At 43.9% G+C, this 25,162-nt stretch overlaps 3 protein-coding genes across 3 annotated transcripts; 2 read left to right on the top strand and 1 right to left on the bottom strand.

Annotated features, from left to right (window-relative positions):
- The first annotated feature begins 4,663 nt into the window (after positions 1-4,663).
- Positions 4,664-8,283, top strand: kbtbd4 (kelch repeat and BTB (POZ) domain containing 4). Its single transcript, XM_080002023.1, has 5 exons — positions 4,664-4,695; positions 5,645-6,119; positions 6,207-6,348; positions 6,432-6,538; positions 6,840-8,283. The coding sequence occupies exons 2-5, from the start codon at positions 5,658-5,660 to the stop codon at positions 7,698-7,700; spliced, it is 1,572 nt and encodes a 523-aa protein (XP_079858149.1). The 5' UTR covers positions 4,664-4,695; positions 5,645-5,657; the 3' UTR covers positions 7,701-8,283.
- Positions 8,284-9,111: 828 nt separating this feature from the next.
- On the top strand, positions 9,112-16,183 carry rapsn (receptor-associated protein of the synapse, 43kD). The gene is made up of 8 exons (XM_080002129.1): positions 9,112-9,707; positions 10,483-10,821; positions 11,208-11,366; positions 12,327-12,425; positions 12,635-12,757; positions 13,161-13,214; positions 13,528-13,727; positions 14,021-16,183. Exons 1-8 carry the CDS (start codon positions 9,483-9,485, stop codon positions 14,091-14,093), a joined length of 1,272 nt encoding a protein of 423 aa, XP_079858255.1. The 5' UTR covers positions 9,112-9,482; the 3' UTR covers positions 14,094-16,183.
- A 145-nt stretch (positions 16,184-16,328) lies between these two features.
- Positions 16,329-24,421, bottom strand: ighmbp2 (immunoglobulin mu DNA binding protein 2). Its single transcript, XM_080002128.1, has 15 exons — positions 24,007-24,421; positions 23,401-23,570; positions 23,114-23,309; positions 22,909-23,006; positions 22,499-22,662; positions 21,888-22,088; positions 21,350-21,497; positions 21,046-21,220; positions 20,746-20,928; positions 20,336-20,454; positions 20,138-20,232; positions 19,678-19,801; positions 18,766-19,596; positions 18,139-18,338; positions 16,329-17,893 (listed from the first exon to the last, which is right to left on the bottom strand). Exons 1-15 carry the CDS (start codon positions 24,081-24,083, stop codon positions 17,696-17,698), a joined length of 2,979 nt encoding a protein of 992 aa, XP_079858254.1. The 5' UTR covers positions 24,084-24,421; the 3' UTR covers positions 16,329-17,695.
- Between the last annotated feature and the right edge of the window lie 741 nt (positions 24,422-25,162).

The following is a 25,162-nucleotide window of genomic DNA, read 5'->3' as shown; positions in this document are numbered from 1 at the left end:
ACAACGTTTCTCAACGTACACTTGCAAGGAATTTAGGGATTTCATCATCTACAGTCCATAATATCATCAAAAGATTCAGAGAATCTGGAGAAACCTCTGCATGTAAGTGGCAAGGCCAAAACCCAACATTGAATGCCGTGACCTTCCATCCCTCAGGCGGCACTGCATCGTCGGTTCACACTGTTCGTCGCTACATCCCCAGGTGCAAGTTAAAACTCCACCATGCAAAGCCAAAGGCCTATATCAACAACACCCAGAAATGCCGCCGGCTTCGCTGGGCCCGAGCTCATCTGGGAAGGACTGACGCAAAGTGCTGTGGTCTGACGAGTCCACATTTGAAATTGTTTTTGGAAATCATGGACGCGGTGTCCTCCGGACCAAAGAGGAAAAGGGCCGTCTAGATTGTTATCAGCGCAAAGTTCAAAAGCCAGCATCTGTGATGGTTATGGGGCTGTGTTATTTAACATGGGTAACTTGCACATCTTTGAAGGCAGCATTAATGCTGAAAGGTACAAACAGGTTTTGGAGCAACACACGCTGCCATCCAAGCAACGTCTTTTTCAGCGACGTCCCTGCTTATTTCAGCAAGACAATGCCGAGCCACACTCTGCAGGTGGTACAACAGCCTGGCTTCCTAGTAAAAGAGTGCGGCTGCTAGAGCGGCCTGCCTGCAGTGCAGACCTGTCTCCCATTGAAAATGTGCGGCGCATTATGAAGCGCAAAATACGACAACAGAGACCGGGGACTGTTGAGCAACTGAAGTCGTACGTCAAGCAAGAATGGGAAAGAATTCCACCTACAAAGCGTCAACAATTTGTGTCCTCAGTTCCCAAACACTTATTGAGCGTTGTTAAAAGGAAAGGTGATGTAACACAGTGGTAAACTTGTCCCTTTCCGTGCCTTTTTGGAACGTGTTGCAGGCATCAAATTCAAAATGAGTGAATATTTGCAAAAAAACAATATAGTTTATCAGTTTGAACATTAAAGATCTTGTCTTTGTAGTGCATCGAATTGAATATAGGTTGAATAGGATTTGCAAATAATTGTATTCTGTTTTTATTTACATTTCACACAACATCCCAACTTCATCAGAATTGGGGTTTGTATTTATTGTAAATGACCTCTCGCGGCCCAACTACCGTACCTTCACGGCCCACCAGGGGGCCACGGCCCACACTTGGAAACACAGAATTATATAATAAAGCCTATCTACAGGTACAACATAAACACTGATGTTTTCGTTTCAGCTCCTTATTGGAAACGGCCATTTCATTGGGTCACGTGACGTCATTTTTGATTTTTCCAGGCTCATCTCGACAAATGGAGCTGGGCGAAGGGCACCGCCCTACTCACCTGGCATCGACCGGTTCGAGGATCGGATGGAGGACACGCCCTGAGGTGAGAGTACAAGTATGGTAAAGCGTCTCTCTGAAGCTTTCCAAACCTCCATGTTGTACCCAACAACATGACGCGGCTTATTTAGACGAAAGGAGACAATCAAACTCTGCACGCTTTGTTGTATAGAGCTGCAGGGATGGGGTATTGCTGTCGGCCGACCTGGAAGTCGGCATCGCTCCGGTTCCCTCGGCCAAAAGCCAACAGGATTTTTCCATTGGCTTTTGGATTATTCGTAGATAATACGTGTGACAAACAAAAGTTGATGACAGGTTTTGTCAAGCAAGACAGCCTTCACACTATAAATGAACACCACTTTCATGTTTTTTGAAGTGTATATACAATGGCCAGAAGTAAAAAGCTGACATTAGGCCATAAAGCAACTGCACCACGAGGCGTCCGTCTAGGAATTTGTTTTTGAGCGGTTGCCCCTTCTATGAAAACCCGGAAAGTTTGAGTTAGAACAGTTTGCAAGAGCGCGAATATTAACACAACTAGAGGCTGTGAAGGTGGAGTAGTGACTAGGTAGTCTCCGTGTTCGGCGAGATGACCTTTAATGTCCCCGACAGCCTCTGACGCCTCCTTTAGACCGTCGTTAGCAACCGTCTTTTTAAAGACACGTAAAAGCTTAATAGTTCAAATCTGCAGTGCAAATCTCTTAAGCTTGTGTTAACCGCAGACCTTATTTCAGGCATCGAACCAAAAACCCATTCGAAAACCCATTGACTTCGGGACGAGGGAACCGGACGTGCAGAAATGCAACTCATTTTGGGGTTTTAGGTTTTTCCGTACGGTTCTATAGACCAATCCCACCGGGGCTGCTGTTGCTATCCGCCATATTGTCGGACATACAGTTAATTATTTATACTGTAAAGTACACCATTACAGTGTGGAGAATTTTACCCAAATTATCCCAAAATATGCTTAAACGTCGTTGCTGGTGGTAGCGAGCGGAGTGCAGTATAGTTTCCCTCTAATCCTTGACTCATCGCTTTGCCCAATTTCATGTCTTGCATGTTGCTTTAGATGGCGTGGTGTCGACGTTTTGAGGGGCACTGGTTGTCATCGTACTGTTTGGTCGGTACTTATTTAACGCTCCGGGAGTCGTTCAGCTTTTTCTACAAAATTGTTATTGTTCTACAAAATACCTGTTCTACATTAATATCTCAACGTTTGTCACATTATCTTTTAGGCTAAATACAATTGTAAAAAGGGTTTTGATTCTTTACATTCATCCTTCCATGTGTCAAGCCTCGCTATTCCACCACCAGCATTTGCCAGTTGGACCGTGACGAGTCCTACTTGATGCAAGTATAAATATTAAGTGGCTGTTCATCAAGCCGAACTATCACTACTATCGAAACAGGGATTATAAAGACACCAATTTCACAAGCTTCACCACAATAACTTAGATTGTGTCTGTGTTTTTTTTAGAACCTTTACAACCAACATCTGAGGTGGATCGCTACAGTATATGCTGAAACTGAGCTGCGAGCAGCCGTGCGTGGAAAGTCTTGTCGGTATGTGCAGAATCTGCTGCGATCCTTGGAACAGAGGGAACAGTTCATTAGATCTGCCTAGCAACCAGTGATCACAACACCAGCGTGTAGGAGAACAACACAGACAGTTGCCACTAAGTGCATCGTTTACCAGGTCCCCGGATTCCAGAGGTGACGACCACAGAGTCTTTGAGAGTCCAGAAAGGTCTGAGCCTTTCACTTTGCCCAGTCAGTAGCGATTTATTTATAATTTGTATTTTTTTTGGTTTATTTCCTCCATTTTCCAGCAAAAGAGGGCTTGATGTTCACCATGATATAACAAACAGTCTGTAGCAGCAATGGAGAAATGACAAGTTCACACCTTAATTATCACTAGTCTTTTATGCAATAAGCCACATCTGTGCTCTGTTTTGTACTTGCAGCAATTAATCACGAAATGGAGGAAAAACATACAGAGCCTAATGCAGGACCTGCAAACTCTATTGAAGGACGCGCAAACCCTCATGCAGGACGTGCAAATGGCCGTCTGCTGGTTCAGCCTTATCGGATGTTACAAACCTGCCAGACCTCGGGCTTCCACTGTCATCACTGGAGAACTTGAAGAGACTGGAGTGGATGGTGGCTGAGCAACCAGACCTGAAAGACAACCTTGTATGGTGCAAAGCAGCTAACTTAATCATTGCACTGTACCCTAAACATTACTGTCTTGATAACATACAACTGTATTGTCTGTCAGATCGCATCTCTTGCAGTATGTGCCAGGATGACCATAAAAGACGCTGTCTGCAGAGTCCTTGCGAAGCTTGCGACTAATGACCTGGCCACGAGTATAAACTGGATAAACTGGGGCAAATGGGAAACAGGCATTTGAACCCCTTGCCCTGAAAGGCATCCTCAGTAAATTTACTTGAAGGGCTGAAGCGAGGGGAAGAAGGGATTAAATGATAAAGCAGTTGCCCTTTGGGCAGAGACAATCTAAGGGTTACCAGTAATTTATAATAATTTCTCGCCGTCTCTTGTTTCAACGGTGCTGTGCGGCGTCGACATGCACCAGCTCCCGATGAGGAGACGGAGAGGCATGTGAGGAGGTGGAGGCAGCTGGCCTCAGACGGAGGTGGAGGGAGGAAGCGGAGAAGCAGACGGACGCCACCACGGGACAGCGGGAGGATCCACAATCTCAGACCAGTGCTTTGATGAAACAATAAAACTGACCTGTCTGAGTCAGTCAATATCTGCTTATTAATTAAGGTTGTTTTTTTTATAGTTAAAAGCCGATTGTGTTTGACTTTAGGACAACATAGTTGAATACTAAAATAAAGTTAGAATTAACAGGCATTTGTGTAGATATATATTTTTTACATGAAGGTGTTACTAGGTGCATCATTTCTATAGATTTATATTAAGATATTAAATCCTGATTAAATTATTCTTGACGTACAGCTTTGCCCTGACCTCCAAATAAGGGGGAGGGAAGAATACAAGCTGAAAACGCAAAGAAAGGTAGAATGTTTTCCGTTTTTTTAAGGAATACTTAGTTCTGGCTAATTGGGGAATGAATGACCACTGAGGAATTATTGTGATGCTTGGAATATTTACTTGTTTTTTTATTAAATGCATTTTTTGCCCTTTTCATCATCATCAATCATAACATTGACAATAAAGGTAAGAACGTAGATCTCTCACTTATAAGCGTAGTAACACAACTCCACCACAGGGGGGGCAGTGGCACCAATCTCACCCAGAAACTTCCCTTCCGGATCATAGTTCGGGCATCTTTGAATGAGAAAGTGACCAAGAAGAGGTAAAATTGAAACACTCGGTCGGTTGTTCCCCGCGTCGCGGCCGCTCCGTCGCCCAAGATAAGCTCTGTCCGCGGCGGGGTCCAGCGGATGGCGCCGTCGCGGGAATGAATGCGCGCTCAGACCGACAGCGACCACTGTGTGGTGTAGCCGAGGGATGCTAACGTTAGCCGCACGACGCTGTGGCGATCGAACCAAAACACTGCGGAACAGCAGCCGGTCCGAGCTGCAGCACAGACCATGCAGGGAAATCAACACGACGACGTGCATGCGATTAAACACACGAACATGCATGCAATCAAACACTGCAACGTGCATGCGATTAAACACAAAAACATGCATGCGATTAAACACTGAAATATAAATGCGATTAAGCACAAAACAAATGCATTTTAAGACTCAAACGCAATCAAACGCTAGAACATGCGTACAATTAAACGCAAAAAACATGCATGCGATTATACACTACAAAATGGACAATTAAACACAAAAAACAAATGCGACTCAACACAAAACATGCAATTAAACACAAAAATGAACGTCTTTTGCCTCTTATCTGCCCACATGCACACACTATTATTATTAATGATAATAAAAATAATAATGTATTCTTGATGTCCTGACTTCATTACCAAATCGTTGCTGTTTATCTTTAGGTTCATTCTGGTTGATAGGTTTATTTTATTATTAACCTATTAGGATTATGTACATTGTCAACATTTTCTCCCCTATTTTTTTATTTATTGGTTATTATTGTTTTTTGTTTCATTATGTCTATTGTGTAGTGACATATTTGAATTTTACTTTACTGTTGTTAGGTTTATTGTATATAAAAAAAAAATCATCCTCTAGTTAACTCTGAGATGTATTCCATTTCTCTATTTTAAATTCTATTGCCTTATTATTATGGCCTATTTTAGACGTGAGCTTCTATGACACTGCACTTTTTAGGTGAGTATCAGTGATGGAAGCAAGTGAGGAGGGCAGCCTCGGCGTGGGCGGCTCGGTGGGAGAGGAGAACTACTTCCTGGGCTACACCTTCACCGACCGCTCCCACTCCAGCCGCGTCGTCAAGAGCATCATGGACCTGTGCCTGGAGGACGGCCTGTTTGCCGATGTCACCGTTGGCGTGGACGGCAAAGAGTTTCACCTTCACCGCCTCGTGCTGTCGGCCCAGAGCAGCTTCTTCCGCTCCATGTTCACCTCCAACCTCAAGGAGTCCCACAACCGCAGCATTGAGCTAAAGGACGTGAGCGCCACGGTCTTTCAGCTGCTGGTCGACTACATCTACCATGGCACCATCAAGCTGAGAGTGGAGGAGCTGCAGGACACGTATGAGATGGCAGATATGTACCAGCTGACCGCTCTGTTCGAGGAGTGCTCCAGGTTCCTCTCACGGACTGTAGAGGTCAAGAACTGTCTGCAGGTGATCCATCGACCTCTGCTTTCCATAACATGGCGTCATCTCTTATTCTGTGATGTCAGCTTTTTGGCTAACCTGTCTTTCCCACAGGTGATGTGGCTTGCGGACAGACACAGCGACCAAGAGTTGTACACTGCTGCCAAGCATTGCGCTAAAATCCACCTGGTGCAGCTGCACCAAACAGAGGAATTCCTTAATCTGCCTCTCTGCCTACTCTTAGATATAATTAAAGGTATCACTTGGGGCTGAAGCATAACTGAATCAACTTTACAAAGGTGAATATGAACGCTCAGGGTCCTTTTCTTTGTGCGTCAGATGGTGTCCCGAGCTCCCAGAATCCCACGGTGGCAATTGAGTCCTGGATCAACCACAACAAGGTGGAGAGAGAGGAGTTCTCTTGCGTCCTTCAGGAGAATCTTAAGGTAATGTCCTCGTACAGAAATGACGTCTTCAGTCAAGTGCAGTAGTGACTCTGGTTATGTATTCTCTCAGGTGTTCATTTGTTCCTTGTCTGTGTCAGGAAGTCCCAAAATTTGTTATGGCACAGCAAGCTCTGGCCAACCTTCACTAATGAGGGGGAGTATATACAGTATTTAGTGGGGGAAAAAATAGAAATGTGAAAAATAAAAAAAAATAAAAATCGATATTTTGTTGCAGACCCCTATGGGGCCGTGGACCACAGTTTGGGAAACCATGTCCTATGTTATTATTTTTCACCTGCAGGAAATCGGTGAGAATGTCCACATTTACCTGATAGGGAAGGAGGAGACTCGAACCCACTCCCTGGCAGTGTCGCTGCACTGTGATGAGGACGACGCCATCAGCGTGAGTGGCCAGAACAGCCTATGCCATCAGATCACCGCGGCGTGCAAACACGGGGGGGACCTGTACGTGGTGGGGGGGTCCATTCCGCGTCGCATGTGGAAGTGCAACATGCACACCATGGACTGGGAGCGCTGCGCCCCCCTGCCCAGAGACCGGCTCCACCACACCATGGTGTCTGTGTCTAGCGAGGACGCCATCTACTCCCTGGGGGGTAAGACCTTGCAGGACACGCTCTCCAACGCCGTCATCTACTACACTGTGAAGGACAACATGTGGACGGAGACCAGCCAGCTGGACACGGCGGTGTCCGGGGCGGCGGGGGTCAACCTGGCGGGCACCATCTACCTGCTCGGGGGGGAGGAGAACGACATGGACTTCTTCACGAAGCCGTCCCGCCTCATCCAGTGCTTGGACACGGCCACGCAGAAGTGCCACATCAAGCCCTACATGCTGCCGTTCGCGGGCTGCATGCACGCCGCCGCGCACATGGACGTGATCTTTGTGGTGGCGGAGGGAGACTCTCTGGTCTGCTACAACCCGCTACTGGAGAGCTTCACCCGCCTGCGCTTCCCCGAGGCGTGGAGCTGCGTGCCCTCGCTGTGGAAGGTCGCCAGCTGCAACGGCTGCATATACGTCTTCCGGGACAAGTGCAAAAAAGGAGACGCAAACACGTTAAAGTTCAACCCGGCAACGTCCGTGGTGTCTGTGATCAGGGGGATCAAGATCCTCCTCACAAACTGGCAGTTTGTTCTGGCCTGAAGGCCCCTGTGGCCCCTGTGTCGTACGGCAGCAAACTGTTTTCAAACACTGACGTCTGAGGAGGCAGCGGTGAAAATGTATAGACTGGAGGTTTGTGTATAAAACACTCTTTTAAGTTGTAGTCATAAGAATGCCAACAACAGTCAAGCATTGTCCCTTTAGCTTGTATTTCAATGTGAGTCATCAAAGCTAGGATCTCCCCGTTTCCTGAGATACCGTTGCCATAACAACAAACCAGTAGACAGTGACTCCTCTGCACTTTCTGTTTATATCGCATGCATGACAGTAACACAAAGCATCCTCTGTTAAACTGTAAATGTACAAATGTGTCATGATGATGTAACTAATTGTCTTTGAACATCCGGTATGAATTATTTTTGCCTAAGTGATCATTTAAGGTTTTTATTTTTGTTTCATCCTTACCCGAATTCTTGTGTTCAGGAACGGTTTTCCTAACAATGTACATGTACCTCAAATCTAACTGTATTCTCAGAAATATTGACCATATCACTTCACGTGTAAGTTGACAGCTTTAATTTTGATACGCCGGACATCTGCTCTATATTACAATGCCATAACCATCCCTCATGTTGTCTGTTTATATTTTATTCACTTCATGTGATCCGTCTCTTTTTAACTCTGTTTCTTATTGTCGCAGCTGTATAGTAACCAGCCTAGAGATCCACCTAGTAACGCATTTCTGAATTTTCGCAAGCTGTGCAGCGACAAACGGCAGACTTTTTAACATTAAGAGGTATTTGTTGAGGCTGGTAACGTATCCGGTGAATAGCAAGGTGATAAAAAGGGCCTATTTGTATCCTACCGGACGGTAAGGGAGGTCTTGAGAGGGATAAAGCTGCACTTGAGGGGCCAATGCTGTGATCCTATTGATGTGTTGCAAGTGGCTGTGCCGTTGAAACCCAAGACCAGTAACATGAGGGACTTTGTGAACTATTCTAAGCATCAGTTGCTGACGCCGTGGTAAGAGGGTGTGGGGGGGGGGGGGGGGGGGGGTCGAGACACATATCCGGCTCCATAAAGACCCCCAATGGGATCTGCCTGCCATCCCGCCCGCCACTTGACATGCAATCCCTTAATTTTAAGTATTCAGCTTCTCGCCCCATCTCTCTGTCCTCAGTCCTGCACGGGGCCCTGGGAATGATCTCAGCGTTTCAGTCCCGCTTCTGGTCGGACGACTTGTCTGCGTTTCGTGGGTAAATTGCGAGGAGGGTGCTGTGACCTTGGGACTGCTTACTGACGGCGGAACAGAATTTCTGAAGGCACACATGGTCTAGAGTGACAAGACCATCTGCCGGAGTGCCGGCGCTGGGAGGGTGGTGGAGGGGGCTGCAAGCGGTGGGGGGGTGCTGAGAATTCCTTTCACTGGGGTGCAGAGGGAGCAGATATTCTGGGATATCACTGGCAGCAATCCGTAGCGAAACGTGTTTCTTTAGCGTTTTTCAAGCTGAAATCCGAGGGAGAATTTGCGAACTCCTAAAGGCGAGGAGCTTCCATTGAAGGGTGGACGGAGTTAGATATTCTCCTTACCCTCAGAATCCAAAGTCGTTGGCGATTATGATCTTAGACTGTTGGTCTTCAGCTGTGGTGGATCTCGTTTCCTTCCTGCCTCAGCCCAGCAGGAGCTGAGCGAGCCGGACCCGGTGGGCCTTCTGGCACCAGCCCTTTAGACGACCATCGTCCGGTGACTGTCTTTGGATTTGTACCGTGCATAGCAAGGATTCGTTCTCTTGTTCCCTCACTGAAATTGCACTACCCCAACGAATGAATATTTTTATGAGGCATCTAGTACCAGAGATGGGCCAGGACCAAACCAAGCAGCAGATAGAGAAGGGTCTAAAGCTGTACCAGTCCAATCAGACAGAAAAGGCCCTGAACGTCTGGACAAAAGTTTTGGATAACACCTCAGATCCTGGGGGGAAGTTTCGAGTTTTGGGGTGTCTGATCACTGCCCACTCAGAAATGGGAAAATATAAACAGATGCTCAAGGTAAGGTATCTCCAGCACAAACCCACACATTAAATAATCAAAGTGCATTGTGCTGAGATTTTTTTTATTATCATTATTATGTACCCTATGCATGTATATGATTTGTTTGTAAGAGGAAGAAAGTGTGACCTATTGGACAAAGGCTTTATCCTTAGTACATTAAGCCTTAATATGAGCATGGTCTTGTGATGTGATGACTATTATCGGCCATTTTCACAAACTATTTTGCATTATGTGATGCTATTTTGTGAGTAATCAGAACCATTCATAAGCCTGCACTTCTGCCGGCACCCAGGTTATGCAACCGCAGTGGGGCTGCGTATGAGGGAGTTATTTGATGCTGGGATGCCACGGTGTGTCTCATTAATTTTGTATGTCAGCATCTCTACGAGGGAGATGAGCTTCATCCTCTCTTCTTGCGGCGCTTCAGGAATGTCTAAATGATTGCGGAAAAATAAGAGATCAAAGGTAACCCCAGAATGTGATCTCAAGAACGGTGTGTTCATTCGTGGCTTCCGTGGGATGTGGGGTAAAAATGAGTGCCTTGAAACATGAGCTTCAGTGTCAGGTGACGTGTTGACATAATTCCTCTTACTCACCCAGCACCAACAGGCCTCCTGACCCATAGTTAATGAGAACTTCATTAATAAGTTACTACTGCCCCAAACTGTAGACCCTACTACTTAATGGTAGTAAACAGTTGAAACCAACTTTAAGATCAACATTTAAATATAGATTAATCCCTCGTCACCTTACATGCGTCCTCCATCCGCAGTATGCCCTTGCACAAATAGACACGGCCAGAGAAATGGAAGACCCAGACTACCTGACGGAGGGTTACCTGAACCTGGCACGCAGCAACGAGAAGCTGTGTGACTTCCAGAAAACCGTGTCCTACTGTAAGACCTGCCTGGACATGCAGGGAACCACGGTCAGCCTGCAGCTCAACGGACAGGTCTGTCTGAGCATGGGCAACGCCTTCCTGGGCCTGAGCGTCTTCCAGAAAGCCCTGGAGAGCTATGAGAAGGCCCTCCGCTACGCGCACAACAACGACGACAAGATGCTGGAGTGCAGAGTCTGCTGCAGTCTGGGAAACTTCTATGTTCAGCTCAAGGTACTGGGGTTGTCCGCCTGAATCACAATTGTGTTTGTTGGGGACTCCTCGAAACCACACTGAATCATTTCCGCACAGTGCGTCAAAAGCCTGGCTGAATACCATCTTTTACCTATTTGAATAACTGTTTTATACATCTGTGTAGTCTCTTAATTGCTTTAGTCTCTTAATTGTGTCAGATTACTTAATGAAACAAAAATAGAATCTGCCAAAGTCGGTCAAAGACAGTTCAATGAGACGGAAAGAATCTTCTGGTGTTTTTCAAATTACTGGATTGGGCACGGCACCAATAAATCAAATACCAGTCAATCATGCATTGTAAATGTTTTGAGTATGCATTATTCTGTGAAAAGTGCTCCTTCCTTATCGAGCGTGTCTGCCAACAGGACTACGAGAAGGCCTTGTTCTTCCCTTGCAAAGCAGCTGAACTGGTCAATGACTACGGAAAAAGCTGGAGTCTCAAGTATCGCGCCATGAGCCAGTACCACATGTCTGTTGCGTACAGGAAGCTGGAGCGCCTGCCAGACGCCATGGAGTGCTGCGAGGTATTGTTTTACGAGTCTGTCCAGATCTAGACCTCTGAAACGAGTCAAATCACAAATAATTTGCAACAGATTTAAAAAAGGATTTCCGGATTTATTTCTTACCAGTTATTACTGTTTTGGATCCCCTCACATCCCCCCCTCCCCCCCGATGCCTTTGCTTGTCCTGATGTTGGAATTCGCTGCAGAGACATCACTGACAGTACTGACAGGTGCAGGTGACAGTTGCTCTGTTGTGCCGGACCTCAGACCCTGACAAAAATATGCCGACTGAGGTGCCGGTTTAAAGTGTTAATGAAGAGAGTCGCTTTAGTCTTAACTCTGTTCTAATTGTGTACCGGGCAGGAAAAATAACTTCATGTCATTGAGTGAGAGTTCAGTGGTGTTAGCGTAGTAACAGGGCAGGGGCGTCTATTTCAGATTCATGACATTGTCTGAATTCAGCTCCAGAATTTACATTCTTCTATACGCAGGGTACGACCTCTCAAAAAGCTGCGGTTGTCGAGGTTATTTGACATGGGCAATTCAGTATGTCTATGGCTTATCAATTTATGATGATAAACTTGAACTTCAACTTGATAAACAAGTTCAAACTAAAAAGTTGAGGGTACACGTGTGAGTTCATTTTGAGAAACGTCACACCAAATTAATTTGTGACAGCAGTGCTATAGGTTGCACTCTATAATTAAATGTTATCTTAAAAAAAAAAAGCTCCTAACTATTTTCCTGGTTACATCCTTCAAATTCTGGGTGATTCCGTCTGTCACTGTCACAGGTTGTGCATTAGTACCGGTAGTAAATGTTCCCTGAGACAGCTTGAACTCACATACTGTGATACAGCTCAGAACTAACTGGACAAACAAATGAGGTTGCTTGTGGTTTACGTTTTCAGAGTGCACCATAAAATAAACAAATGATAAATACATGTGGTGTATGTTTAAAAACTCTCTTGTCCTCCACCAGGAATCTATGAAGATCGCCCTGCAGCACGGCGATCGGCCTCTTCAGGCTCTGTGCTTACTGAACTTTGCAGACATCCACCGCTGCAGGAACGATATCGACGTAAGTGGAGGCCGTTTGCTGAACACCGCTGTACAGAGTGGACATTTTCCGTATTTACACCCGTTTGTTTTTGCAATGGATTTGAGAGTTTGCTCTCGTTTTTTATTATAAGGAATAGAAATTGTTTATGGGTCAGGTTTTGTGAAACCTTCAGTGCATTGCCCCCCCCCCCCCCCCCAATTTAGTGTTTGTCCTTTGCTGGGTTCCAGAAAGCATTCCCTCGCTACGAATCCGCCATGTGCATTATGACAGAGATCGGAAACCGGATTGGACAAACGCAGGTCTACCTGGGAGTCGCAAAGTGTTGGCTTCTTCAAAAAGACTTTGACAAGGTAAACACAAAATACAGGGTTTCCCAGAGAAGCGGTCTGTTAGCGAGTCAGCGTGGCTCGCCCCACTTCACCGCCTTTCTTGACCCATCAAAGCTAAATAGAAAGTTCCTCAGTGGATGGATTTATCGGGATACAAAGTCACACTTTGTCAACCGAATAATAAAAACAACCGGGGAGCTGCAGATTATACTCTTGAAAACGTGTCCATCTGTGCTTCACGAAAGTGAACTGTGACATTTATTTTCACATTCCTCTGCGACTGGGGGAATAGTGGGCAGGTATTCAACATACAGTAAGTAGCGGTTGTCATGATCCATTACCTTTTTCCCTTGGATGCAGAATTCCATCCATTTTCAACTATTTATACAGGCATCACGCTTCACCTTGCCTCCATCTTTCTCAGGCTCAGGAATCTTTGCAGCGAGCGGCGGAGCTGGCAGAGGAAACAGGAAACAAGGTATTTATTGCGTTTTCCTCCAGAGTTACAAATCGAGATGTAACATAAAACATCACAACATGCACAGAAGGGTTCCACATTTACAATAAATCGAGGATGCACACACAGCCAGGGGGCAGAAAATATACATACAAGCACTGCAACACGCTGGAAAAACATTAAAAAAGATTTATTCCAAATGAATGTTACTGGTCTAGACATCTGTGCTAGTGCCAAATACCAGCCCGCTTCTGATGTTTCTCTGTTGGCATATTAAACATTTCCCGCCAATCACCTTTGTGATTCCTGTTGAAACGCCCACTCCTGTCACCAGCTGTGCACTCTGAAGGTGTGCTGCCTGAGCGAGGGGATCTTCCGCACCCGGGATCAGGTGGAGCTGCTCCGGCAGCAGGTGGTGAAGCTGCTGCAGTGCGTGGAGGAGCTTGAGCTCTACTGCGGGATGTGCGGGGAGTCCATCGGCGAGCGAGACCAGCAGCTGCAGGCGCTGCCCTGCTCCCACATCTTCCACCTCAAGTGGGTTCTGCTGCTGCTTTCCTTCCCCTGCTCAGACCTCTATCAACTCACTTTCTCTGATGTTCTTCATAAATGACTAACCCATCAAAAGAACTCAGAAGAGCTGATGTTTAGCATTTTAATAATAAAAAAGTCTCTTTCTTAGACCCAATTTTTATTGCTTCATATGTTTCTTTTAATTTCCCGTCTCCCTTACTACCAATGATTTAACAAATTCCATTAAACTATTCCTCCCTTATTACTAAACAGCTCTCGCGAAAACAAGTTCCTTACCCTCGCCGTCCTTCTTCCAGGTGCCTGCAAACCAACGGGACGAGGGGCTGCCCTAAGTGCCGCCAGTCCTCCATGAAGCCCGGGTTTGTTTGAGCGAGGGCGTGTCCGTGCGCCGCATCTGCAGGACGCCAGACGATGCCCCGGCTCTCTCGTGGAGAGCCCGGACTGACCTGAGGCCTTCCGGACACTCCGGCTCCACACCGGGATCTCCAGACCTCCTGGACGTTGGACAGAGCGCAACCAGACGAGGCTCTGAGGACAAAATTAAGGCTCCGCGTCCTGGACAGTCACTTTGAGACGTCGACCTGTGAGTGAACGCTGCGGATGGGCCTCGGTGGAGGTCGCGCTTCGGTCTCGGTGGTTGAAGGAACGTTCCGATGTCTCCGACTGACCAGATGTTTGAGAGTTCAGTTTGAAAGCGATGGGGTGACTTTGTGCACCCGTCGTTATATTCATTGTATTTTTATTTCGGAGCTTGAGAGAAATTCTAACAACGGAAAGTAATAATTGTTTAATGTTGAATGGAAGTTCAGTTATCTTTGACGACACAGGGTTTGCTTTTGGAATTCCAGCATTAAGCTCTTTGCCACAAAACCATTTTTAAACAATCAAACACAAATGTAGGATTTTGTATTCAGCTGTATCAGATCTTTTTGGGGATTTATTTTGTTTTATTTTTTTATATATCGTCAATAACTGTTCTATATTGTCGGGTTAGAAATACACAACACCGATACTGCCGTGAAATATTTGTATGAATCTGTATTTATGATGACGTGTACATAGTATCGTATGTCAATTTTCTTTCCAGGTTTAAAATCATTTAAGTGTTTTGTAAAACATAACTTTACTAAAATATCTTAACAAATCTAAAACTAGTATGTCTTTACTAAGCAGGGATGCAGAGCTCTTCTCCTTATCTTAACAGATAAAGCAGTAAAACCAACACACATTGTGTTTTTCATCCGCATTTATACTATATTCACTGGCTATTTATGGAATTTCTTTTTGCTCTTTAAGTAAAACATTATCCAAGAATTTGTTCATTTTAAGTCAAAAGATTGTTAAGAGAACGCTGTTATTGGGGAAACAATCTTGCCTGACCAATTTTTTTGCATGATGAATCATAATTGCAAAATAGTTTATTCCTTACTTCAGAACAGTGGTGCTTCTATATCTGCAGCTACATGTAAATAGGACTTTATTGTTTAAATTGCAACACCAGCCATTCCAAAATGAATTTCTGTTGGGAATGGCTGGTACAGTTTATTTAATTTGGAGAGATTTTCAAGGTGGGTTAGATTAGCTCGGGCCGTTATTTGATTTATTTGCAATGCAGCAAAAAAAGGAAAACACCGCTCAGAGAGCGACGGTCCCCACAATTAAAACCTCCTCAGAGCCGAAGGAGCCTTACAATAGGACTTGGTCTGATAAGAATGATGACGCTTCATTTCATTAAAAATATCTCCTTGTTTATTACAGAGAGATACAGGTTTTGGTCGCCCTGTACAGCTTGGTAAAACTTTATATGTTTAAAAGGTCAGTTGAGGTCAAGGTTAAATATCTGTGAGATGACTGAAATGGTGAAGCAGGTTAAATATGTTGCACTAGAGTAGTAAAACTAATTTAACAGATGCTAGTTGCTGAACTGTCCCATCACAGCTACCATGAGCAAAACACGCAGAAGTTGTAGAAAAAAATGTTTTTGACAGACATTAGGACTTAATGCAGATAGTTCTGGGCACAGAGAGACCAAACCATTGTTTTTTTTAAGTGCACACCATCTATTTGAATTTGCTCCCAATCATGTGATCAATGGACTTAAATTCAGATTTCAGTCTTCCTGCTCACTTCTGAACCTGAAGCGTTAAAGGCCTGTTAGTATAAACCTTCATGGTCAAAATCAAACTGTTTTTGTGTATGACAAACAATCGTTAGACACAGTTTAAAGCAAATAACTTCCATCGTCTCTCTGATGTTCACATTTAACGTGTCGGTTTATGTTGTTATTTCTGACAGAAAAAATGAACTCTTATTGGTTCAAACTACCTCTTTCTTTTCTCCTCAAACTCGTGTACTACTTCAGAGGATTTGTGTAGTAAATACATAAATGATTGACAATTGTGGACATATGTTGTGGTATTTTATTTGTAGAAAATACTAATTAAATCAGCGTGATTTTATGTTGGTTTAATCATTGCCGTCCTGATTTTCATGAATGTACTTTGTTGACATCATTCAGGGGGAACACTTTTGTTTTAAAAACTATATAAGAGAAGCGTATTGTAAACTGTGTATTTTATAGTTAGGGATTGGGAAAATACTGCAGTATGAAGTGTTATGATCGTCCTTCATACTTTATGTTGAAAAACTATTTAGTAACATGAACTGCAACACACTAACTGAATTAAATACAATATAAACTATGTATACTTTTTAAAAAAATCTGTTTTGAGGAGTCCTGACAGGGGTTTAGGGTAACACTAAACTAAGTATCACTTACAGTGACCCAGGGGATAGGCCTCCAGCTGCTTGGTGGGTGCTGGAAGGTTTCTAACGTCTGTTCAGTCGGACGTGGCTCCAACTCCTGCAATGCTTGTTTACAGAAACCCTGGGAATGCAAGGGATTTGGAGAATGCCCATGCCTCCTATCCATTTGCCACTAAAGATAGCACCACACATTCAAGAGCAAAAGGACAAAAGATAATGAAGATGAGATTTCCATTATACAGAAAGGAAAAGGTAACGCATCAGTATAGCAATGTGCTGATGCAGACATTGCTCCTTCTACCCGTTTGGCATCGGGTATCTCTTACCCAAACTAAGATTAATCAACATGAATAAAATTTTATTCAAAATATGACACGGGAGAGCAGAGCATAAGAGATGAGATCATTTTTGTAGAGTAGTAGTTACAGGCAGATTAGAATGAGTAAATTATTACAAACCTCATTTCCATTATAAGAATATAGAGGCAGCTCAAGGATTGTACTAATACACCAACAGGTACTGTATCACCAGTCATGTTTAATCTGATTTTCATTACATTTCAAACCCTTTTCACTGAAGAGAGTCAAATAATTCAAAACAAGCAGCATCACTCACCTAAAGGTGTAGCTTACATTGAGAGCCAAAAACAGTGTTTGGATATGACATGTCGACGGATTCTGCAGAACATCTGTGATTCCCTAGCTTTGGAATTTAAATAAAGGTGGCAGAGGAAAACAGATTCGAATAGTAAAGATAGACTGTACGTTTTAACTTTTCAGATGACTTTACCTCTTTGTCTGGCGTCCATGTGTGCCTATGTTTCTTCTCTTTTTTTTTTTTTTTTTACAACCATGTGAAGTTATTTATGTGAAATCTCTTGTTTTATTTGGCTGCCACTTTGTCTAAGACTCCCTGGAAGAAAAGATGTTCAGTAAGTAAGTAATTCAATGGTCTTTTCCTGGCTAAATAAAGAGCCGTTGCTAGTGAGGATGATAAGAGAAAGTGTTCATCGCCAGTTTCAACACTAATTTAGGGTTGGAATGCTATGAACAAATTAATATCCAATATTAAATAGATGAAACAAACAACCCCACTTTATATAAGCCTCATACCTTGTCACACAAGGTTTAAGGAAAACAATTTATTTTTTTGTCATTCTTGTTCCACATGATTGAATTCTTAATAAATATTGAATCAAAATGACTTCAATTATCATTCTCTTTGCTTTTTGTTTTCCTTTGAGTCGCCATGACTTTCAGTTTGGAGTCCAGTTTTCGGTGCAGATAGGCCTTCTTATTGGGGTCCAGGGAATTATCCTTCTTCCCGCTGCCAGCGTACAGAACTCCTTCCTTACTGATCCGCATCCGAGCGTGAGTTTTGGCTTTTTCTCCACAGCCGTGAACCTATAAGTGGTTTCATTTGGCAGATGTTGATTAACTAGATTGACTACACTTTATGTAAATGTTAAAGGAGATTTTACAAAAGTTAATGAATTAATATTAAAATGATAATAAAATAGATCAAATATAAATAAAATAAAAAATTTTAAATGTCTTACAGTTCATTTGACAAACCATCTGATGACTAAAGCTAAAACAAACCAGATTGAGTATTTTCTACGTCCTCACTGGTCCTGTGTGGGTCTTACCTCTGGTATATGGTGACTTAGACAATACTGTCTACTGCAGAAACAACAGAGCTGGCCCAGGGTCAGCACGGACACCTTGCACTTGACAAAAGCACACACGCTCTCAGCCTTCATCACAGCCGAGATCAGTGAGTCAAAGTCTTCGTCAGCAGCCGCAGCAGCAGCGATGTCACAGGCGCCTGCTTTGGTACGACTCTTCCCTGCGAAGGAAATGTGGAACAGACGATCTGTTGGGGCTGCCACGGCTGCCACGGTCATTAACTTTTAATTGACAATTAATTGCCATAAAAACATGTGTGATTGATAATTTAATTGTTCTCTCCATTTATCTTATGCCAACTCTTATAATAACTACCGACATTGAACATTAGAACATTGGACAGTTAAGTTGCCTCAAAATGACACACACCTAATTTACATTATATTTATTGTGACATTTTTGGAGTTGGTTTGAATTGTATTTGACATTTGGATGGAAACATGTGGAATCTAAAGATTTTGCAAAAAGATTGCAATCAGGCGATTATGTAATAACCGTGACAGCTCCATGATCTGTTGCCGTTTACGTCTACAAGGTTTCCACATCTTAATAGGGAATTAGGAAATGGAGCAGAACAAGCTGCAAACCTTTGGCGGACTTCTTTGAGGACTGGAGCGGTGCACTGGGAGTGTTGACCTGCTGACGTCTCTGTTGGTTGTTTTGCTCCCTCTTCTGCTGCTCCCTCTTCATACGCTCCAAATATAAGCTTTTATGGTCTAATTGCAGTTGCTGCGAAGGCTCATCTCGGGGCTCCGAGGTCACTTCCCCTTCCTGTTGGGGTTCTTGTTGTTTCGTCTGCTCCACCTCCTCCTCAACAGATGCAGCCCCCTCAGCAGGTCTGGAGACAGTGATACTGCGGTCCTTACCTTCGCCCCGACTCTCGTGCCCGAGCCCGAGCTCCTCAGAGATCTGGTGGACCAGCAGGCGGTCGTGAGAGTTGAGCGATGATGGGAATTGTAGTTCTTTTTGAGTTTGGTCGCTCACGAAGTTCTCCAGCTGCTTCCGGATCTCTGTGTATTTCCTCTTGTCCTCCTGTTTCTCTGCCAGTGCCGGACCTAATGTTTGCTTGTTTGGGTTTGTCGTATCTTTTTTAATCTCGTTACCGCCGGGTTTCTTCTGTCCTGACGTCATGTCCTGTTCATGTGGACGTCGGGCCTTATGTTTGGTAGACGAGGAGCTGCCGGCCAAGCCACTGGTCTTACCATCTTTGTGGCTGCGAGTGTAGTTCTGCGGCACAATGTCCTGGAGGTACTCGAAGGCTGTTCGGACTTCTCCATGTTCGCTCATATGGTCGATCAGGGATTTGAGGAATGCATGATTCTGAACCGTCTGCGCGTCACAGACAACGGCAAGGTGCCGTCTGGCTCGAGTTACAGCCACGTTTATCCTCCTGTCCTCTGCCAGAAATCCAACCTCACCTAAAGAGTCAAAGAAAGAACTATGAGGAACAAGCTAAATGACACCCAGAAACCCAGTTGATTCCATCTCAAGGTTTTTACCTTTTCTATTGGAGCGGACTAATGATAAAACCACCGCCTCCTTCTCTCTGCCCTGGAAGCCGTCCACAGACTTTATCTCCAGTTCTGGATGCCTCGATGAGAGTCTCTGACGCAGAAGATCAACCTGCACAGAAAAAAACAAAACAAAAAAAACAACAACTTTTATTGTACTGATAATAGCAAGTCAAGAACTCTGAATTATGATTCCATTTGGCCCAAGAAAAAGTCAAGTCACGGTACATCAGATCTAAATCTGACTCAAAGAACAACGAGAAAAGACTTCCGACTGAGATTTGAGCCCAGCCCATGGGAGGAGACCTCACATTATTTCAGGTGAGGTTGGGACATTTTATTTTACTGTCGTTATTTTTTCTTCTAGCTTTACTCCTAAATAGTAGTGGAAATGTAATTAAGGCATATCCAATTACAGATCATGTAAATGCTTATATCTATGTCTTACCTGTAAATTGTATGGTGCAATAACAGCGATATCTTTAGCTTTCAGTCCAGCCTCAGTCAGAGATTTTATGTGGAGTTCAACAAGGTCTACTTCACCTGAGAGCAAAGAAATAAATAAAGAAATAAACTACAATAATATCACAATTTCCCCAAACATGCAATCTTTGGAGGGAAAACTTTGAAATTACAAAAAGCCAACCTTGGTTGCCCTTCGACTGCTCATCAGAAGCCTCCATTTCACTCAGGCCAGAGCCCGCAGTGTCGATAAGAAGGAGGGGGATAGAAGTCTCCTCAACACAAGCGATTCCTGGTAGATCTCTGTTTGAAACCAACAACATTTTTTAAGATCTAAAATTAAAGCTGAATTCACTATTAACTATATCTGATGCAACTTAAAAATATATCACACTTAACAATATAAAAAATATTCAAAATACTATCTTTTCGAAAATCATCATTCCCAATTTGTTGACATTCCCTCCTTTCTAAACCATGTTGACACAAGCCAGCCCGTATCTTAGCTCCTCTGAAGATAAAAGGCCTCACACCCTGATCGGTCAGATTATTTTCTACATTTTGACCTAATGTTCAAGTACAGAGCACTCTTACTTTAACAGATGCCCCTCCACAGAGCCGTGGGCAGTCAGTCTGCCCTGGTACATCTCTTTGGAGGCCCAATCCATGATGGCTGTGTTCATCCGGTACTGCACCGTTAGCATTCGGACCACAGAGTCACCGTACTTTTGGATGAGTCTTTCCATGAGACTGACTGACAGGCCTTTAGCTGCAGCCCTAAAAGGGAGAAAATGAACCAACCAGAGTGAGGGTGTAGCATAAAGCCTAATGGGTTGCACAATAAATCAGGAAAGTGCTGGAAATCTATCCATTACGTAAACAACCAGATTTTACTTTTGTGATTTGATAGTTGGAGGTAGCTGCTTGTAGTCGCCGGCCAGGATGCATTTGCGAGCTTTGAGCAGAGGGATCCAGCAGCTGCTCTCCAGGGCCTGGGCGCACTCATCAATCACAACCCAATCAAAATGCTCCGCTGGCAGCCACTTCAGGGGTCCGTCGGCAGAAGCGCCTGTGAACAGCAAGGAGCTCTTTCATTGTCATTGTTGCAATATCTCACCTTAAGCGGGCAATAATACTACAAACAAAGATAGAACTTGATCAAAGACAGCATTTGGAAAATGCAGAGGCCATTGCTGACCTGTGTTGGTCGACAACACAACATTGGCACTCTTCAGGATCTGGGTGATGGCGGCTGCTTCCCTGGTTCTCAGCTCTTTACGGAGCTCCCCGATTTCCCTTTTGAAGCTGAAACGTTCTCCTTTATCACGCAGCTTCTTCATTCCTGTCTTCAGTCAAAAATCAAGAAAAGAAAAAATGAGGATGCACAGATAGAGTAAGAGTACGAAGTACTCACTTTTGGGTACTTGCCGATACAGAGTACAGTGACAAATATGGAAATTTCCAGTTATAAAAATATTGAGACCACTGATTTTGAAGACTATGGTGTGGTTATCATTTTCTGTATTTTATTTATTCACTACTTTGTTTAAAAAAATTCAGATAGAACAAGAAAAAACGTTCGTATGAAATCTAAAAACATGAAACAGGAACTCAACGCAGCTACATCATGTTACCGTGATATATCTGAGCATGTTTACCCGAACGGTATCAATATTGGTGCATTACAAGCCATTTCAAAAGGGTTTGTGCAAGGGAATACACATAAGCATACTTACAAAAGCTTTATCGATGTCTTTGCGGATGTCGGCTAGGATGTTTGTGTTGTCACTCTGAGCAAGGACAGCGTCCAGTGAGTGTCTCTGGATGGACTCCAGCAGTCGGGCAGGATGGCCCAGCCTCAGCACCTTCACCTGTCGCCGGGCTAAACGCTCAACCAGGTTGTCCACGGCTACGTTGGAGGACGCACAGCACAGGATCTACACAAACAGAACATACAATCAAACAGTTGGATGCAAATAAGTTTGAGTATTGAGATATTTTTTGGGGAACAAAGCATTTGATTTCCTCCTTGTGCCCTCAATGGGCAGGAAGTGTTAACTCTGTAAATTGTATATCCTATAATACTTTATATCCTAGAAACTGGTGTGTGGGAAAAATCTTACATTGTAGCAGTGTTTTGTCCTGCAATTAAGACAGCAACCCACAAGGTAAAATAGTATGCAATGCATGCAGGGGTTTATTAACTATCTGCTGTATACAATTTTACAGTTGATGATAATGGTGACAGAAAAACAAAAGTATAACTACTCCATTGGATAATTTAATGGCCACACAGAATGGAAGATCATCAATTCAAATTTAAATGAATTAAACGTTTATTCAGCACCTTGTTTCCTTGTTTAACAGCTTGGAGAATAATCTCCACTACGGTAGTTGTTTTGCCGGTCCCTGGGGGCCCGTGAATCACAGCAACGTCCCTCTGAGAAAGGGCAAAAGACACTGCCTCCCTCTGGGACTCATCCAGATCCAGGTTAAAGAAAGGTATGCCATCTGAATAGAAACACACCATAAATAGAGATACAAATGGCGTTTCTATACTGACTGGCTATCCCTGTCCTTTTTATTCATTGTGTTCTAGCTGTGAAGCTGAAATGTGGGACACAGCAACCCCAATGGGATTACTACTATTAACATTTGTGTAATAGGCATGCTACAGTCTCCCAATGAGTTTCAAACTCTTATCTGAAATAGAGATCACTGCTCTGCTGCCTGGAAGTCTTTTTAAGCATTTCTTACCTGGCTGTGATTGAGAGCCAGGTTCTGAGTATCCAAACAGCACATTTATCAAATTTGAGGCTGGTCCACCACTGTACCCATTCAAGGTATTCAAAGCACTGCACACAAACAGACACCAATGTGAAAATAGATTATTCAAGTCTTCATCACTGCTTTGTTTTCCATTGCGTGTTCAAAGTTATTTCAAATGACAGAAGTCACTCACCATTTCATTCTCTTGTATGTGACATCATTGGCCAACTTCAGTAGGTTGTACAGGGAGCTGGTTTCCACGCTGAGTCCATCCTGACTGTCCTCAAAGGCCACAGTTACAGACGCTTGGCTGACCTTCGTCACTACACCAGTGCAAAGCTGAGAGGCTGCACTGCATCCACCGCTGTCATACAACCCCACTATGTCTCCTGCAACGCACATCGGCGATTAAACAATGGATAAAATAAGAGAGCTGCATTTTAAGATGATTAGATAATTTATTTAAGTACCGTTACTTACCCGGTGAAAAGCTGTTGCTTGGAAGGACCGGCAGACCGACATGCTTTCTTGGTACTAGGATAACCAGTGTCCGCCCGTACAGGCCTGTTGACTGACTTGCTATTTGCAGTTTGAGCAGACATACTCCTTTGGTTTGTAGGTCCTTCAGAGAGATGTTCTCCTGCCAAACCCTAAAAGCACAAACCAAACAGACTAGCTGTCACTTTGCACAGCTATTGTGGAGTCCACTCTCTGGCCAAGTCAAAAACTGCAAGTACTCTGTTACGGTTAAGTACATATTTCATAATACCTAGTTACTTTAGTAGTTTAAAAAAATATAGTCTGATTTATATTCTTGTAAATGGCCGTGGCACCACCTATACTATTCTTTCATAATTTCTAATCAAGATAAAGAGAAAATGTACAGTAGGCTTTTGCTGTATTCCTGCCTGTTGTATCAGGGCATAAAGTACTTTTACTTTTAATACTTTAAGTACATTTATAAATGTAACCTAAGTAGGAATGTCAATGTGGTACTTTGACTTTCAAAATGACATACCCTGCAACTAATTTCATGTCAGATTCATTTGATGTCTTTTCACTTCAGTACCACTGGTGTTTGCATACCTGGTCTCTTCTATTTCAGCCTCTCTCTCCTCCTGCAGAAGCTCAAGGGTTTTGGACACGAACTGTTCAATTTCCATTTCTGGGGACGCAGCGGGTGGACACGGCTCAGTGTGAACAGCCCAGAGCTTGACAGGGGGAACACGAACCTCCTTTCCTTGAGTAACCAAGTCGCATCGTCTCTGATCCCTCTCTGTCGCATGAAGCAGAGCAGTTCGCTCCTGGTCGGCGGCGTCGTTTAGCTATTGGCTATGTTATGCTAGCTTAGCTACACGGCAGAATGAGTTTTAATTGCAACTTCAAGTACAGAAAACCCCGGAGACAACTTCCCCGTTGTTGTACATGTGGGGATCGTAGAAGTCGTTCGGAAACGTCAACATATTCATGGAGAGAATAGTCGGAACTCAATTTAGTGACTGTGACGTCATGCTACTTGCTTCCTGCTAGTGACAAGGCCCTCTTCTCTGATTGGCTCACAGGGTTGTGGAACTGACCAATAGCAACGCACGTCGCTGAGACGATTACGTCCATTTTTTTCCCTACAGTCTATGGCTGATGCTGCGTTCTACCCAAACTCGGGAATCGGAGATTCTGTGCTGTAGCCCCCCTCTACTGTAGAAGGACACGTGTTCTATTTACTCTATTCGGGGAGAAAATGGACGCGCGTTGCAGTGACCTCACAGGTATGTAAACCCGGCGAACTCCGATTCACAGCGATCTGCCACGAAATTTCGACTTCCGAATTCCGATTTGAATAGCCCCCCCCTACCACCACCACCACCACCACTACCACCACCATGCTGAGGTCAGATTTTTCCGAGTTCAGACTCGCTGGAACGCAGCATTTAGCCGACACGACCTTTATTTTATTTTATTTCACTGTTGTTTCTCTTCAGGAATATTGACCCATTTGTGAAAACTGAACTGTTTGACGTATATATTTATATACTAACATATATTTATGTATTAAAAAAAATTTAATAGACACCGCTGATTTTAATATGAAATGTATCGTCCAAGTGTGTGATCATAATGTTTGTATATATTTATATACAAAAAAGATTATAATAATAATAATCAGTTAGGACATATATCGTCCCACCTCCTTGTGTGCCACGCGTTTAGAAATGCACTTTATCATTCGCGTATTATTTCGTCC

This window comes from Zeus faber, assembly GCF_960531495.2.
Source record: "Zeus faber genome assembly, chromosome: 6".
NCBI classification, from domain to species: Eukaryota; Metazoa; Chordata; class Actinopteri; order Zeiformes; family Zeidae; genus Zeus; species Zeus faber.
This window is presented reverse-complemented; position numbering and strand designations above follow the sequence as displayed.